This window comes from Budorcas taxicolor, chromosome 25, assembly GCF_023091745.1.
Source record: "Budorcas taxicolor isolate Tak-1 chromosome 25, Takin1.1, whole genome shotgun sequence".
In the NCBI taxonomy this organism is placed as follows: Eukaryota; Metazoa; Chordata; class Mammalia; order Artiodactyla; family Bovidae; genus Budorcas; species Budorcas taxicolor.
Genome location: NC_068934.1, coordinates 24861584 through 24875352, shown reverse-complemented (window position 1 = coordinate 24875352; position 13769 = coordinate 24861584). Strand labels below are relative to the sequence as shown.

At 36.6% G+C, this 13769-nt stretch overlaps 1 protein-coding gene across 1 annotated transcript in view; it reads left to right on the top strand.

Moving 5' to 3' along the window:
- The window catches only part of PRMT3 (protein arginine methyltransferase 3), a 133639-nt gene that overhangs the window by 82844 nt on the left and 37026 nt on the right, over positions 1-13769 (top strand). The window contains exons 12-13 of the mRNA XM_052662216.1: positions 1620-1807; positions 3751-3837. Coding sequence (XP_052518176.1) covers positions 1620-1807; positions 3751-3837 — 275 coding nt within the window. The remainder of the gene's footprint in view (positions 1-1619; positions 1808-3750; positions 3838-13769) is intronic.

Here is a 13769-nt window from a genome sequence, read left to right as displayed (position 1 = left end):
ACTTTTACTTGTTACTAGAAGAGGGTTTCTCTCAGCTTCCCTGGTGGCTCAGTGGTAAAGAATCCACCTGGCAATGCAAAGGACACAGGTTCATTCCCTTATCCGAGAAGATCGTACGTGCCATGGAGCTACCAAGTCCACGCGCCACAACTGCTGAGCCTGTGCTCTAGAGCCCATGCTCCGCAACAGAAGAGGCCCCCGCAGTGAGAAGCCCACGCACCACAGCTAGAGAGTAGCCCCCGTTCTCCGAAACTACAGGAAAGGCCACTCAGCAGTGGAGACAGCCCAGCCAAAACTAAGGAAATAAAAAGGAAGAGTCTTCTCTTAACACACTATTCCCCTACCTCTCAACACTTACTCACTTGGCATTGAATCCAGATCACCTCTTTTGAATTCCAGGCCTATATATCAGCTGGTGATTGGGAATTTTTACCTATTTGTCTAAGCATTAAACTCTCATAGTCCTCTTGAATCTGCCCTTATTTTATTCCCTGTTCCCCTGGTTAGTACCATATTTGTCCAGTCACTGAGTATAAATTGTGTCATCCTTGCCTCTTCCCTGTTTCTCGCTTTCATAGCCAGCCTGTCTTAGCCTGTAAGTTCTGCCTCCTAAACTTCCTTTGACTGTATCCCCTCCTCTCCATTCCCACAGCCGTCACTCTACCTCAGATCAGCTCAGTTATTACAAGTGCCTCTTTCTTAAGTCTTGCTTCCTACCATTTATTCTCCACATTGCACTCCAGGTGGCTTTTCTGAAACCAAAATATGACCAGGTGCTTTTTCATATAAAATTTTACACTGGGTTATCCTTATTCTCAGAATAAAGTCCAGTTTATTAATGTGGTTTACTCAGCACTGGCTTTATTTCTTTTGGTTTCTGCTTACCTTTGTAACTTAGTATTCCTTACTTATTCCTCTCAAGTTGGAGTGTACTATGCTCCTAGATGCCCACTGCCCACCCTATCTAGAACATATCTCCCCCTCCCTGTTCCAAACTTACTTGTTCTTCAGCTCTCATTGTAATAATATCCTTGTTTCCCTGCCATAAACAAACCTGAGTTAGCTGGGGTTTTTTTTGTCTTTCTTTTCTGTAGGTCTCTTAGTACCTTATGCTTCCGCTTTCTTAGTATTTATTACATCACAAATGTCAGTTTATTTGTCAAAATTGTATAAATGTAAGTTTGAGTAGGGTCATGTATCCACAGTCTGTAAATTAGTAACTTATTGGCACATATTTAGTGCTCCTAAATATTTACCTTTTATAATAAATAAGAGAGGGTAATATGAACTGGTCTCCTATACAGCTATAAAATTCTGTCCCATAATTTTCTTTACATGTCAAATAACATCTTTAGAAATGACTTGTCTTTACACGTTTCAGAGGAGCATATAAGGTAAAAATCTAGTACCTTTTTACAGTCAGCATGTTTAATATTAATAAATTCAAGATTGTGTCACCCTTTTAAAATAATTTGAATAGGAGCTCATCATTGAAATCTTCCTACCCTCCATTGATAGTAATCTCTATTTTGGATTTGGTATTTCTGTTTAGCCTTAATGATTGTATTTTGTTATAAAGGGAGATAATACTAAATTGTTGGGTGTTTTATTTGTTACAGTCTACCCTGATATTTGCACTATCAGCCTTGTGGCAGTAAGTGATATGAATAAGCATGCTGATAGAATTGCTTTTTGGGATGACGTCTATGGCTTCAACATGTCCTGCATGAAGAAAGCAGTCATTCCGGAGGCTGTGGTGGATATTTTAGATCCAAAGACACTTATTTCAGACGCCTGTAGTATTAAGGTGGGTACTGTACTAATTTTCTTTAACAGTGTGGCTTTTTCTTATTTTTCATTTATGAGATTAGTATTTCAAATTAATGAATTGATTTTAAGTATGGGTCTTCAAAACTAATCATTCTTCATTTTAATTAAAGCAACTTGATGTCATAATATTTACCAGTTGACTATGCTATCCGTTTGGAATCACTTCTCTTTATGCAGTAAAGTTTCTTACACTGAAAGCTTGAATCATTGATTTAGTAAAGGCAGAAAGTCCTGTGGTATTGTCATTTCTGTTTCACCACCACCTCCTGCCCTTAGTTCTAAGCTTCTTATTTACAGCCAGGTTATTCATTATGTATATTTCACACAGTTTAACTTCTCATTCATATTTCTTCCAGCCTGTTCAGATTAATTATAGTGACTATGTCCATGAGACTAAAACCCTGCTATTTTAATTTTATATTCTTCACCATGTTAATCTCTAGTTTTATTGACAATTTGCTATGTCAGATTTACATAGGTTGAGTAATTTTGCAGTTAGTGATAGTACTGTTGGTTTTGGTGAAAGACTCCTTAATTTATCTATTTCAGTTGTATAATTAAATAAATATAGCTTGTTTAGTGTTAAATTCAGAACACTGTCTCTTTTTAATCACACTGTTACTTTCATAGTATCAATAATTATTCTTGGCACAAAGTATTCAACAGATAATCAGTAAAAGTTCATTAATTTTCTTAAGTGGATAAAGTCTTAAATTAATATGTAAAGTTTCTCAACAAGAAAACAAGCTGATTAAACTTGCATTCAGCTTTTAAGAAAAAATATAGCATGGTTAATGACTATAGGACTGTTCAGTGCCCTGGTACAGTGAGTGTAAAGGATTTATTTGGATTCTTCCACTCAGGGAAGGATGTATGGTTATAGCCAATTCAATCTTAAGACGGAACAGAAAGAGAAGGGTCCCATGTCGTGGTGCTAATTTCTTTTTCTAGTTATTTCTTGCCTTAATTCCCGAAAATGCTATGGGTAAATAAAATAGTTGAAATAGAAAATTTAGGACTGATAAACAAAGGTGTTTAAAAAGTATACATAGCCTTTCTCTTTTTGTTTGTTTAGGTAAATGTTGCCTGTTCTGTATTCCCCAATTCTGTTATAAATAAAAGGCAACCACAATGTAGCTTCTTTAAAATTTTCTCACTGTTTAAAATAGAATAATGCCTCAAGTAGTCGTGTGAATTGTGTTCACTGTGTTATAACCTATTCATGGTCAGCCAGATGCCAATGAGAGCCTTCACAGCACAGCATCCTTGGGTCACACTGCTGTACCCAAGTCCATCTCCTGTCCATAGTGAAATGGAGAAGGCTTTGAACTAGGACAGAACAGGAAAATGAGGATATTTGGCCATTTTTTTCCCTGAAGTGAATCTTCATAGTTGATTTTGTTCATTGGTTGGAATTGTTATGTTTGTTCCTAATATCTAACAAACTTCAAATGCACTTACAAAAATGAATTCTAAAACACCTTGTTCTTTTAAATAGCATGTGTTTTCAAGTTGGCATTTCCTACAATAAAGATTGACTTACCACACATAATTTATTGCGAATGTGTACCAGTGGTGGTTTACAAAATGATTTTAGTTGGAACACAGGAAAACACTTCTTATTTGAGAGTATTTTAATCTGTCTTAGAAAAAACTTAGCACAACAGAGCCATGATTTGTATATATTATTCATATAACCAGTCTAAGTAAAAAATACTGATTTGATTTAAAGAAGATGTAATTAAATATTAGTGCTAGTAGCCCTTAAGTTTAGAAATAATCCCCAAAGTAGAGTGTGGGTGATTAAAGTTTGCAAAGCATTGGTTTATAGTAATTTTTTTGCATAAAAAGAAATATTTATGTGTTTCTGATTTTGTTTTTACTATTTTTCCTTCCCTCTACTGTTTTTTTAATGGGTAGCATATAGATTGTCATACGACATCTGTTTCAGATTTGGAATTTTCTTCACATTTTACCCTGAAAATCACAGAGACATCATTGTGCACGGTAAGCTGTTTCATTCTACTTTCACAAATCTCTCTAGTAGTGTGGTTGATTGGCAGGCTAATGAATTAATTACCAGGTTTGTGATAAATGAAAAAGACTATTGCCTTTGACAGTCTATCGAATCTGTCTGTTGAATAGATCCGTTTTAATAAGTCAGTAGATGTCAGAAAGTTGAGAAGAGAAAGTATTAGGAAACCATGTTTACATAGTGATATTTCTTTATAAACTCTTCACTGTTACTTAGCATATAATTAATGGAGAGCACTCAACTTTATCTTCATAGATAAAAGTGAAATGTCCTGCTCCTCTCACTGACTCTTAACACTCAATTTAGATGGAAATAAGATGATTATTTGGTATAATATTTTATATTCCTGTGAGAAAAATAATGAAGAAACTGATGGCATACCTGTCTTGAAAGATTCAGCCTGCTCCAATAGAAATAAGTAGGTGTTTTAGAAAAGTTAGACAAATCTAGATTCACATTTGGTTCTGCCACTCCATAGTTTGTTACTTTGTTCAGCTTACCTAGGTAATAAGTACTGCAGACTAATTAACTGCTTTAAGAAAAATGGTTATTCTTTCTGTGTTGAAGACTAGTTATATAGATTAGTGAGATATAATATGAAGTTATTTTGGTCAGTTGAAATTACAGACTCCAGCCTTTAACTCCTAGACTTTGTGTTTTGATATTCATAATCCTTGAGTGTTAAAAATGACCTCATTTTTTAAAAAATTATTTTATTGAAGTGTGGTTGATCTACAAATGTGTTAATTTCTGCTGTACAGCAGAGTGATTCAGTTATACATATATATACATTCTTTTTCATATTCTTTTTCTTTATGGTTTATTATACGATGTTGAATATAGTTCCCTGTGGTATACAGTAGGACCTTGTTGTTTATCCATACTGTGTACTTTGCGTCTGCTAATCCCAACCACCCACTCCATCCCTCCCCGCTACACCAAACCACAGTCTGTTCTCTGTATCCATGGGTCTGTTTCTGTTTTGTAGGTAATTTCGTTTGTGTCATATTTTAGATTCCACATATAATTGATGTCTTATGATATTTGTCCTCTGACTTATTTCAGTTAGTATGACACTCTCTAGGTCCATCCTGTTGCTGCAAATGGCATTATCTCATTCTTTTTCTGTGGCTAAGGAGTATTCCGTTGTGTATATCTGTACCTCATCTTTTTTATCCATTCATCTGTCGACATTTAGGTTGCTTTCATGTTTTGGTTACTATGAATAGTGGTATTATGAACATCGGGGTACGTGTATCTTTTTGAGTTATAATTTTTTCTAGATAAGTGCCTAGGAGTGGGATTGCTGAATCATATGGTAGCTCTATTTTTAGTTCTTTTAGCAACCTCCATACGGCTTTCCATAGTAGCTATACCAATGTACATTGCCCCCAACAATGTAGGAGGATTCCCTTTTCTCCACACCCTCTCCAGCATTTGTTATTTGTAGATTTTTAATGGTGACCATTCTGACTGGTGTGAGCCGGTACTTGTAGTTTTGATTTGAAAAGTGAAAGTTAGTCATTCAGTCATGTCCGACTCTTTGTGACCCCATGGACTGTAGCCCACCAGGCTCCTCTGTCCATGGAATTCTCCAGGCGAGAATTCTGGAGTGGGTTGCCATTTCCTTCTCCAGGGGATCTTCCCAAGCCAGGGATCAAACCCAGGGCACGTGCATTGCAGGCAGACTCTTTACCGACTCAGATTTGATTTACATTCCTCTAATAGTTAGTGATATTGAGCATCTTTTCATGTGCCTGTCAGCCAGCTGTATGTCTTCTTTGGAGAAATTTAGGTCCTTATTTAGGTCGTTTATTTAGGTCTTCTGCCCATTTTTTGATTGAGTTGGTTTTTTTGTTACTGAGTTGCATGAGTTGTTTGTTTAGTTTGGATATTAGTCCCTTGGTGGTGGTGGTGGTGGTGGTTGTCATCTTTGCAAATATTTTCTCCCAGTCTGTAGGTTGTTTTTTCTTTTGCTTATGGTTTCGTTTGCTGTGCAAAAGCTCATGTTTGATTAGGTCCCATTTGTTTATTTTTCCTTTTACTTCCATTGTCTTGGGAGACTGCCCTAAGAAAACAGTGGTACAATTTATGTGAGAGAATATCTTGCTTACGTTCCCTTCTAGTTTTATGGGGTCATGTCTTATGTTTAAATCTTTGAGCCGTTTTGAGTTTATTTTTGAGTATGGTGTGAGGATATGTTCTGATTTCATTGATTTACATGTGACTGTCCAACTTTGCCTACACTGCTTGCTGAAGAGACTGTCGAAAAGAGACTTCTTGATTAATGGCCATTGATCTATAAAGTAATTCTTAGAAGTTACTTGTTGTATTACCACTACTATTAAATAATATTATTTCAAATCTACTTGCAATGACCTCTGCACAAATCAAAGTAGAGCAAATATGAAACTGGTGAAGACCTCAAAACTGTGTTTGTTTTTAGTTGTGCATATTTTTGAACTTTATTAGATGAGTTTATTGAGTTTCATTGAAATGTTTTTTATTTTCTGAGTATTGGTCAAGGTTCTTAGTTTCAGACAACAGAATCCAGATAAGCTTGTTTAAGCAGAAAGAATTTACTAAAGAAAATAAGAGGATTTCCAGACACAATGGCAGAGCTAGAGGATAGGCTATATTTTGAACTTCCAGAAACAGGTTATAGAACCACACCACCTCAGAACTGGCCTGCTATAAAAGCTGTCTTCCCCACTGCAGGCCTTATTAGCCCCAGTACCCCTGGCCCACTCAGGTAGCCACCACTGACAGCCCCAGATGAATAACCACTTCACTACCATTCTGTTCCTGTCCTCCACCCCCAACCCGACCCACGCTGTCCAGTTCCTCCTTACAAGTCTTCATTCAACACCTCCGCATAGCTGAATGCAGATTATGTCGTACCCTAGTTACAGAAAGTCTTGGAAAATACTTTTAGCCACAGAAGTGTTAGGCTGGAGAAAGTATCATAACACGTAAGCTGGGTTCCCTTGCTATCTGAAAGTAGAGAGTTCTGTGAAACTTTTTGTAAGCTGAAATGGTGTAAAGCAAAGAAAGTTACCTTTGAACACATCTTGCTAAAGATACATAAGCTAAATTGATATAAAGTATAGATGCAATGCATAACTCTTGTGGCTTGATGCTGAGATGCCTAGTGTGAATCCTGGGAAAGGAGTGTGGCACTCTCCAAAACAAACACTGAATGCTACTTTTGCTTTTCACCTTCTTTTGTAAAAGCAAAAATCCTCTTCAAATTTATTTCTGTTAGGGAAAACATAATAATGTAGGTCTTTTGTAAAAGGGACGTGGTGTAAAGTGAGCTTTTGAAAAGCAGGAGATACCTGTATAGAATTATTTCTGTTGTCATTTGGAATAGAGTACAAGAAAGAAGCTTTATGTTAAAAGAAATTGTATTTATCCTTTGATGATCTTAGTTTTATTTTGTATACTTAAAAAGTAAAATAGAATGAAAAAAGGGAAAAAAACTGGTAGTCTGTTTAATCCAAAGATTGTAATGAAAATATTTATGTTGAAAAATAATGTATCAAATAGGTGCTGCTGCATTTGTTCTTGTACATTTGGAGTTCCATATCTATGAAGAACCATTTAGAATTACAGTTTTATTCCCAGCTTGCCTGAATGATTTTAATGTAAAAGTCTGGATTGAGACTGGCCCGGAGTTTGAGAGAAAGTGGCAGGAGATTGGAAGGGATGCGTATGTGTGTGATCACACTGCTAAATAACATAGTTCTGTAACTCACCTTGAGAGGAATGTATAGTCTCAAATCATATTTATTGGCTGCCTGCCAGGTATTGAAGATAAAAATTTTAGTACTCAACATTTATGCTAACTCTTCTGATACTATGTGGTCAAATAGTCAATATAAATTATCTTTGATGATGATACTATCTAGCAGGCATTGAACATTTGTATGTTAGGCAATGTGATAATCACTTTAAAAGCATTATTTCGTTTAGTTTGCATAATGATTAGTTGACATGGATACTAATATTCCCATGTTATGGGTGAACAAAAAGATAAATTACTGTAATATCTTGAGAAATAAACTTACTCTTTCCTAACCCAAAGAAACTTTCATAGTGGGATCATACAAACTATTAAAGGAACATTGAGAAACGTTATGAATGAGTTCTTCCAGGTGTGAAAGACAGGAGGTTGCATGTTCTCTATTTGAACCAGGTTTGAAAATCTTGTTCCTAGCCAGTAATCCAGCAGTTGTTGAGAGGGAGAGGGAAGAGAATGTGTATGATCAGTGTGCTCTTCGTCAGGGGTAGGACTGACTGGCTCATAGGATACAATAAGCCCCATAGCCCATCCTCTTTGCAGCAAAGAAAAAGTATATCTTAGAAAAATCTTCTCTTTACTCTGTCAGAGTAAGCTTATAGTTGTTTGATTAATCATGTACATTTTGTAAAACCTTCCTTTCCTTCCAAGTATGTTACTCTGACATGAACCTGACTTGAGTGAGATTTTGTGGCCTAATGCTTGTATTGCATTTTCATTGTTTGTGAATCTCAACCATCCACCCATATCTACTCCAGTTATCTTTTGCTCTTTTGTTGTCGTTGTTTAGTCACTCACTTGTATCCGACTTTTGCCACCAGGCTTCCCTGTCCTTCACCATCTCCCAGAGCTTGTTCAAACTCATGTCCATTGCATCAGTGATGCCATCCAGCCTTCTCGTCCTCTGTCATCCCCTTCTCCTCCTGCCTTCAATCTTTCCCAGCATCAGGGTCTTTTCCAATGAGTTGGCTCTTCACATCAGGTGGCCAAAGCACTGGGGCTTCAGCTTCAGCATCAGTCCTTCCAAAGAACACCCAGGACTGATCTCCTGGGTGTTTGATCTCCTTGCAGTCCAAGGGACTCTCAAGAGCCTTCTCCAACAGCACAGTTTGAAAGCATCAATTGTTCAGTGCTTATCCTTCTTTAGGCCCAACTCTCATATCCGTATTAGACTAGTGCATAAACCATAACTTTGATTATATGGACCCCTGTCATCAAAGTGACATCTCTGCTTTTTAATACGCTGTCTAGGTTTGTCATAGCTTTTCTTCCAGGGAGTAAGTGTCTTTAAATTTCATGGCTGCAGTTACAGTCTGCAGTAATTTTAGAGCCCAAGAAAATAAAGTCTGTCACTGTTTCTGTTGTTTCCCCATCTACTTGCTATGAGGAGATGGGACCAGATGCCATAATCTTAGTTTTTTGAATGTTGTTTTAAGCCAGCTATTTCACTCTCCTTTTCACCTTCATCAAGAGGCTCTTTTGTTCCTCTTTGCTTTCTGCCATAAGGGTGGTATCATCTGCATATCTGAGGTTATTGATATTTCTCTGGCAATCTTGATTCCAGCTTGTGCTTCATCCAGCCTGGCATTTAGCATTTGCTCTTTGACGGAGTGCCAACTCCTTACCCTCTTCACTTAACAAGTGTCTGGAGCTACTCTGCAAGCCTAGTCTTCAAGGCTACTTTTTAGATTATTTGCCTGGTTACTTGGGAATAATCCATCAACAAAGGTATTAAGAGGATGAGTGTCTAATTGGAATTTAGTTATTCAGTTACATAATCAGAAAAATTAATTAAAATATGGGAAATAAAAAGCAATGCCTGGTAAAGAGATGGAGAAAGTTACCCCGGGGAGGAAGAGGTATGGCTTTCTTAGAGTGAAGAGAACAGTACCCAGTTTTTTATTGCTAAGTACAAACCTTCAAATACATTAAACTCTTTCTTTCTTGTGCTTGAAACCTAAATGCATAGCTAAAAAATAAGATAGAGAATTTCTCTGAGTCGTTAAGCCCATTTTAAATATATGCATAACCATTTATTTATTAGTGAGATTCTCAATTTGTGGCCTAATTAATACATTGGAGGAAATTGCATATTTCAAACTAGCAAGATGCTTAGAACACCCTCTTTGCATTTAATTTCGATTGCGTGTGTGCTGTAAACTGATAGTGCTTTTAGATGGCTTTCTCAAGTGTGTTAGAGCCTTTAATGGAAAATATCTTTTCTTTGCAGTCTCCTCTACCAACGTACACACGGACACATATCCACACCACAAAAGAAATTTGATAGCATTTCTGATTTTGCATTACCATTTTAACATTTACCATTTAACATTTTGCATTACCAGACTTTAGGTTTTGGGGAATATAGCATGGTGCAGTATTTGTATATAAATGTTTTGAGCCTTCAGTTCAGTTGCTCAGTCGTGTCCGACTCTTTGCGACCCCATGGACTGAAGCACAAGACTATATGGATCCTTGTCATCAAAGTGATGTCTCTGCTTTTCAATATGCTGTCTAGGTTGGTCATAACTTTCCTTCCAAGGAGCAAGTGTCTTTTAATATCCTGGCTGCAGTCACCATCTGCAGTGCTTTTGGAGCCCCAAAATACAAAGTCTGTCACTGTTTCCACTGTTTCCCCATCTATTTCCCATGAAGTGACGAGACCAGATGCCATTATCTTAATTTTCTGAATGTTGAGTTTTAAGCCAACTTTTTCACTCTCATCTTTCACTTTCATCAAGAGACTCTTTAGTTCTTCACTTTCTGCCATAAGGGTGGTGTCATCTGCATATCTGAGGTTATTGATATTTCTCCCAGCAATCGTGATTCCAGCTTGTGCTTCATCCAGCCCAGTGTTTCTCATGATGTACTCTGCATAGAAGTGAAATAAGCAGGGTGACGGTAGACATCCTTGATATACTCCTTTTCCTATTTGGAACCAGTCTGTTGTTCCATGTCTAGTTCTAACTGGTGCTTCTTGACCTGCATACAGATTTCTCAGGAGGCAGGTCAGGTGGTCTGGTATTCCCATCTCTTTAAGAATTTTCCAGTTTGTTGTGGTCCACACAGTGACTTTGGCATAGTAAGTAAAGCAGAAATAGATGTTTTTCTGGAACTCTCTTGCTTTTTTGATGATCCAGTGGATGTTGGCAATTTGATCTCTGGTTCCTCTGCCTTTTCTAAAACCAGCTTGAATGTCTGGAGGTTCACAGTCCACATACTGTTGAAGCCTGGCTTGGAGGATTTTGAGCATTACTGTGCTAGTGTTGTGGAGAAGGCAATGGCAGTCCAGTCCAGTACTCTTGCCTGGAAAATCCCATGGATGGAGGAGCCCGGTAGGCTGCAGTCCATGGGGTCACAAAGAATCGGACACATTTGAGCGACTTCACTTTCACTTTTCATTTTCATGCACTGGAGAAGGAAATGGCAACCCACTCCAGTGTTCTTCCTTGGAGAATCCCAGGGACAGTGGAGCCTGGTGGGCTGCCATCTATGTAGTCGTACAGAGTCGGACACAACTGAAGCAACTTTGCAGCAGCAGCATGCTAGTGTGGGAGATGAGTGCAATTTTGCAGTAGTTTGAATTCTTTGGCATTGCCTTTCTTTGGGACTAGACTGAAAACTGACCTTTTCCAATCCTGTGGCTGCTGCTGAGTTTTCCAAATTTGCTGGCATATTGAGTGCAGCACTTTCACAACATCATCTTTTAGGATTTGAATTAGCTGAACTGGAATCCCATCACTTCCACAAGCTTTGTTCGTAGTGATGCTTCCTAAGGCCCACTTGACTTCATATTCCAAGATGTCTACCTCTATGTTGATCACACCATCATGATTATCTGGGTTGTGAAGCTCTTTTTTGTACAGTTCTTCTGTGTATTCTTGCCACCTCTTCTTAATATCTTCTGCTTCTGTTAGGTCCATACCATTTCTGTCCTTGATTGAGCCCATCTTTGCATGAAATGTTCCCTTGGAATCTCGAATTTTCTTAAAGAGATCTCTAGACTTTCCCATTCTATTGCTTTCCTCTATTTCTTTGCATTGATTGCTGAAGGAGGCTTTCTTATCTCTCCTTGCTATTCTTTGGAACTCTGCATTTAGATGGGTATTCAGATGGATATTTTCTCCTTTGCTTTTTGCTTCTCTTCTTTTCACAGCTATTTGTAAGGCCTCCTCAGACAACCTTTTTGCATTTCTTTTCCTTGAGGATGGTCTTGATCCCTTGCCTCCTGTACAACGTCAGGAACCTCCATCCATAGATCTTTAGGCCCTCTGTCTATTAGATCTAATCCCTTGAATCTGTTTGTCACTTCCACTGTATAATCGTAAAGGGTTTGATTTAGGTCTTGGTTGTCTGTAATGATTGAAGGATAATTTTCCAATGAATGCTGGTGACACATACACAGCAGTTTCCTGAGCATTTTTTACTGTATCATAAGGTATTATCCACAGTTAAGGTCAAATCACTTTTACCCTTATGATGAGGTATGCAGCTTTAGTTAGCAGCTGACTTCCGAGCTATCATACCAGCCTGTCTAACCTTGCAGTAAGTGAACATTATTTTCATGGAAAGTAAATAGGTGTTCAGAAGCAAATGATTCAAGGCTATATCATTTAGAACCAGTGTGTTTTATCTTGTGAGTTTAGGTTTATTTTTTATTGCCATTTATATAATTGTGTAATGTTCTCTTACTCTGTATTCTAGCAGCATTTATATTGATATCTTTCTGAATAAGCTCCATAAAGATACAGAAAAGCATCCTTTTTCCTAATCCTATACATTAAATGACTTCTTATAGTTCCTTTCATATAAAAATGAGTTGTTTATACCTTAAAAATGAAAATATTTAAGCTGGTTTTATCAGATTACATGCTCAATAATGTCTTTGACATGTAAAGATTTTTTATTTAATACATCATCTCTTAAAGCAATGATTTTTATACCTTAATTTTAGCATTATGTTTTCTTTTATTCTACCTCTATAAAAGCATGGACTAATAATGTTCAGTTTGTATAAACTTTCCTTAATATGTTTTTAAACCTCATTTAAAGAAGAATATTTTTCCAGTAAGTTTTTTTTACTGCACTTGTTAAACATAAAACAGTGGGTTAAAGTTAAAAAAATCACACTTTTTACATATTTGGATTTAGTAACCTTTATTTTGGATTTAATGATCTCTTACAATAAAGTCTTTATTTTGAATTTTATCAAAGTGCATGAGTTCAGTGGCATTTGAGAGCTATTTGGTTTTTAATGTAACTTTAAAAATCTTTATAACAATGTAAAATTATGTAGTATGAATAGTGAAGATAGGAATATAGAGGGATGAATAGTGTGGTCTGAGTTTGGGGGCTCAGAAGTGAGGTATTTTTCTGATGGAAAAATTATAGTTGGTGATCAGATTTTATAGCCAAGATTTCATGACAAAGAAAGATAAAAATCATTGCCCCCTCAAAAAAAAAAAAAAAGTTTTGTATTTTAAACAAGAAAGTCTATCCTATTTCCAAGGATGTAAAGACTGACAGAAAAGCTGAGGTATGATAGCCATGTAATAACTTGACTTTGGGATAATTTTTGTTCACCTAATTTTTAATTTGCTAGTCTTTTCTTTATCTGTATTCTTTCTATTGCTAAGGTCACCAATAAATATTTTCATTTTAAATACCATCTTTTTTAGTTCTAGCATTCTTATTTTGATTTTTTTTTGAGTTATATTTCATCTTTCTAACCACTTTGGTTAATCTTTTTATCTCAATTGCTTAACATATATATAATTGTTTTAAGATCTGTTTACTGATTCTATCAGCTGCCTGTGATTCTACTTCTATTGCTGTTTCTTTTGACTGTGGGTCAGATTTTCCTATTTCTTCTCATTTTTCATAACTTTGTATTTTATGCTAGTCATTGTGTTGCATTGGCCAAAAAGTTTGTTCCGGTTTTTAAAATAAGATCACATAGAAAAATCTGAACTAACTTTTTGACCAGCCCAAGTTAAAAGATAGTACAGACTTATCTAATATTTTCACCTAGAAAGATCTCCACTTACCTCTGTCTGGTAGCTACTCTGAGGGCCTGATCCCTTTTATCTAATCTGAAGTTGA